Source organism: Nicotiana tabacum, chromosome 16 (assembly GCF_000715075.1).
Source record: "Nicotiana tabacum cultivar K326 chromosome 16, ASM71507v2, whole genome shotgun sequence".
Lineage (NCBI taxonomy): Eukaryota > Viridiplantae > Streptophyta > Magnoliopsida > Solanales > Solanaceae > Nicotiana > Nicotiana tabacum.
This window is the reverse complement of record NC_134095.1, coordinates 116,161,475-116,165,426: the sequence shown is the minus strand read 5'-3', so window position 1 is coordinate 116,165,426 and position 3,952 is coordinate 116,161,475. Positions and strand designations below refer to the sequence as shown.

The 3,952-nt window shown below is 34.6% G+C and overlaps 1 protein-coding gene across 1 annotated transcript; it reads left to right on the top strand.

Annotated features, from left to right (window-relative positions):
• The first annotated feature begins 692 nt into the window (after window positions 1–692).
• LOC107770565 (transmembrane emp24 domain-containing protein p24delta9-like) lies at window positions 693–3,549 on the top strand. The gene is made up of 4 exons (XM_016589885.2): window positions 693–1,112; window positions 2,104–2,313; window positions 3,101–3,177; window positions 3,265–3,549. The coding sequence occupies exons 1-4, from the start codon at window positions 912–914 to the stop codon at window positions 3,407–3,409; spliced, it is 633 nt and encodes a 210-aa protein (XP_016445371.1). The 5' UTR covers window positions 693–911; the 3' UTR covers window positions 3,410–3,549.
• The last annotated feature ends 403 nt before the right edge of the window (window positions 3,550–3,952 follow it).

The following is a 3,952-nucleotide window of genomic DNA, read 5'->3' as shown; positions in this document are numbered from 1 at the left end:
TACACAAATGTTACATATATCTTTTTTTTCATGTTCAGTTTTTATTTCGAATTTTCAATTCAAACGACCTCAAAACTTCACCAAATCATGCCAAAATTGAGATTCAAGTTCCTTAAGGTGTACCTAATCTATTCTAATAATACCAACTCAAAAAAAAAAGCAAAATTTTAACCTTTTTTTGCTACAAATAGCTAATTGGCTAATATTGGTAACATTTTATGAATTGGTCAATTTTTTTAATGAGCTGGTTATAAATAGACACAACTGATAGTTTCCTTTAAAATATGACTAAGCTCTAATAGTTGCCTGAAAAATGACTATTTACCAAGAACATCCAATATTTATGACATCGTATTTGGTTGGCCACATAAAAAAAAAGGAATCCCTGTTTTGCATTAAGTTATGTGATAATTTATACATTTTTTATGCGTGATAGAATGTAGAATAGGAATATTTGTATTAGTAATATCGTAATTAAATTATTTAAAAATAAAATAGCCTTTTAAAGTAAATAATTCATGTATAACAAGCTCCCACGCTATAATAACCCCCTTCATTATTCATTTTCACATAAATAACACATGTATTATAATCCCCGTATAGTCAAGTAGTAATATATGAACCAAATTGCTAACGAAACAAGGAAAAATAAAATAGTAAAATAAGAAGAAAAGCCTCCAAAAAACGTAGTTGTAGACTTGTAGTACAAAAGAAAAACCCCCCATGGGATTCATTACCGAATCAAACCTTCCTACTCTCAATCAAATCAAAAAGTCTTGTTCCTGTTAACATCTACGCCTCCATCATCATCATCATCATCATTATCGCTCTCTTTCTTTTTTCAACTCATTTCCGTAATCATACCCCAAAACAAAATCTATCAATTATTATTCCCAATTTTGCTCTTAATAATGATTCCCAGGATGCCAATAATTCTAATCTTGATGTTTTTGGCTAGGCAAATACAGTCAGTGCAATTCGAAGTGTTATCAGGTCACACAAAATGCATAGCTGAAGACATAAAGAGTCATTCCATGACAGTTGGCAAGTACCATATCGTCAATCCCAATGATGGCCATCCTTTACCTGATACTCACAAAGTCACCGTCAGGGTAATTTTCATTTTTGGACTATGAATCAGTTGGGTCTATTTAATTTGATCTTTGTATGGTAAAGTTATGAGCTTTTTGGATGTTTCAGTAACCTATCTATTTCCAGTGTCTATTGGTGGCATACTAGACACCAGAAACCTTCTACAAACTAATTGGGATCGGCTATTTGAATATGTTGTACTTATTCCATTTCAATTCATGCGAGCCTATTTCCTTTTTAGTCAGTTTCAAAAAGAATGAACCCATTCCTAACAAGGAAACTCTTTATCTTAGAGTTCCAATATTACCGTTAATGAGAAGCTTATACAGTCACACAAATGTTATACGCCACAAGTTTCAAAAGATTTATAGGCATACAAACATATTTACAACCACAAGTTTCAAAAATATTCTTCCTTCTTTTTTTCTCTTAAACTTCGTGTCCAGTCAAATATGTTCACATAGATTGAAACGGAAGGAGTATAGTGTTTGCCCCTTTTGGGCTTGTTTCATTCTCATTGGACTATGTAGCGTGTATCTAAGAGAGCATGTAAAATTACTTGAAGATCTCTCACTAATTGACTAGTTTTAAGATGATATCAACCTTAGCCTCCTCCTTTATCGGGATTGGAATTCGTATGCGAGCTTACGTGGGATGCAAAACTCAAATAAGTGTAGTTAGCTTCTAAACCTTGAAGTTGTTTTTTCGGTTAGTGAAAATATGTTTCATTCTCTTGCATTTTGTCCAGATCAACCACAAAATTATGAATTTTAATTAGAGCTCGGTTTTCTTTAAATGTTTGGGCACACGAGTAATAAGGGTATGTGTGATCTAAGGATTTTCAGAAGTTTCTTTTTTGAGAAAAGGATTTCCATAGGTTCAAAAACTAAAAGTTATGCTCCGGTTTTGTGCAGAAGACGAGCTTTTTTGTGTATCATGTGTTACTTTGATCAGATTAATTGTTTCGTCTGATCAAATAAATGAAATTTATATCTGGTTTATGTGATTTAGGTGACATCTACGTACGGGAATACCTATCATTATTCAGACAATGTTCCGGAGGGGCATTTTGCTTTTGAGACTACGGAAGCTGGAGATTATATGGCTTGCTTCTATGCTGCTGATCACAAGCCCCCCATTACTCTGACTGTCGATTTTGACTGGAAATCTGGTGTAGCTGCTAAGGACTGGACAAGTGTTGCCAAGAAAGGCTCTGTTGAAGTATGCCTTCTTTCTTCTTTGATCTGTATATGCTTACCTATCTATTCGTCTTGAGTCACACTGGCTATTCACACATATTGACTCATGTAGTCCACTAACATTTAATTTCCTCCTTTTTGTTTCATCAATTTGAGTGTATAACTCCTGGAGCCTTTCACTTTTAACAAGACAAAACTAACCATCTATTGAATAACTTCTAAATGTTCACGAATTTCTGATCTGCAGTTTAGTTTAAGCCTCAAAGACTGCAGATTTTAGCTCAGGCTGACCATTGGCTGTTGTATACTTTTTCTGACCTTGACTTACTTAGAAGAAGAAAAGACAAAGAAATGATGGGATTGCGCAGTTTGGGGGCTTTCCCTTTTTTTCGATAGGCAAGGTATCAGAGATTGGGTCGTCCTCTTGAGATAGAACTCCTTTCAATGTGAAGAGGTGGGAGGGGGGTGGGGGGAGGTGAGTTATACAACTATGAATTTTGGTTAAATAATTGAATTAAAGCAGTATATACTGCACTTTATTCTATTCCTGGTCTAACAACCAGATATTCGTTACCTTGGAAGCTACACTGATTTGCAGTGTGATTATTGGCCTTGAACTCATGCCAAGCAGTCTCCCCGCGCTTTATTCCATTTTCTTAGGCCGATATGTTGATATAGCTCATTCAATGATTTATAACCTTTCCCCTTGTGCCTGAAAAAAGAATGTTAAGAAAGTATTCTTTTTACTGTTTCGGATTCCACCTTTACTACTAGATTTTGTAATGCTATTTCATATGTCCTCTTGCCAGCTAATGGAATTAGAATTGAAGAAGATGTATGAACATGTTCAAAACATCCATGATGAGATGTTTTATCTCCGCGAAAGGTGAGTTGACCTTATTTTTGTTACCTATCCCATCCTCATGAATCTAACCTAATGAAATAGAGGTTAAAATATTTCTACATGTTACAGGGAGGAAGAAATGCAAGAACTTAACAGATCAACCAACTCCAAAATGGCTTGGATGACTGGCCTGTCAATCTTTATATGCTTATCTGTGGCAGGGTTGCAGTTGTGGCATTTGAAAACCTTTTTCGAAAAGAAGAAGCTAATTTAATGTTATTCGGATACTGTCACTAGTCTTATGTTTAGGTAGAATTCTTTATAGACAACACAAATGAAGAGGGAAAGTTATATTTTATGTACAATGTGATAGGATTTTATTTCAAATGGAAATGTTACTCTCAGTTTCAGATCTCTGGTTCTGGTCTTCTATTGCCTTGTCTATATGCTCTGATGATTTGCTAGACAATCGAACTTTTTCTCCTGGAATATTTTAAGCTTTGGGATACTTTAGAATGAGTTTCCACACGTTAGTACCACAACAAAGTTTTGAAAAGAAAAAGGTGATTATTTTCCTATGCAGCTATGAATCCTGCAGTCAGAGCTTTTTCATACAATGGCAACATCGTATGCCCTGTACTGTTGGAGAGCTCGGCCAACAAGTAATTTGGGCATTATAAAATATGACAAATGATTTAAATTATGTGCACTGATAGTTAGAGGCGGATATAGGATTTGAAGTTGGCGGATGCCAAAATTTCCTTTAATGTATACTTTGTAATGACTAATACGAAATTTGTTAGGAATGTTTAATCGA

Coding starts and splice junctions, on each gene's coding strand:
- LOC107770565 (XM_016589885.2), top strand. CDS start 912: ATGATTCCCAGGATGCCAATAATTCTAATCTTGATGTTTTTGGCTAGG. Junction 1,113..2,103: donor CTCACAAAGTCACCGTCAGG/GTAATTTTCATT, acceptor TATGTGATTTAG/GTGACATCTACGTACGGGAA. Junction 2,314..3,100: donor CCAAGAAAGGCTCTGTTGAA/GTATGCCTTCTT, acceptor TCCTCTTGCCAG/CTAATGGAATTAGAATTGAA.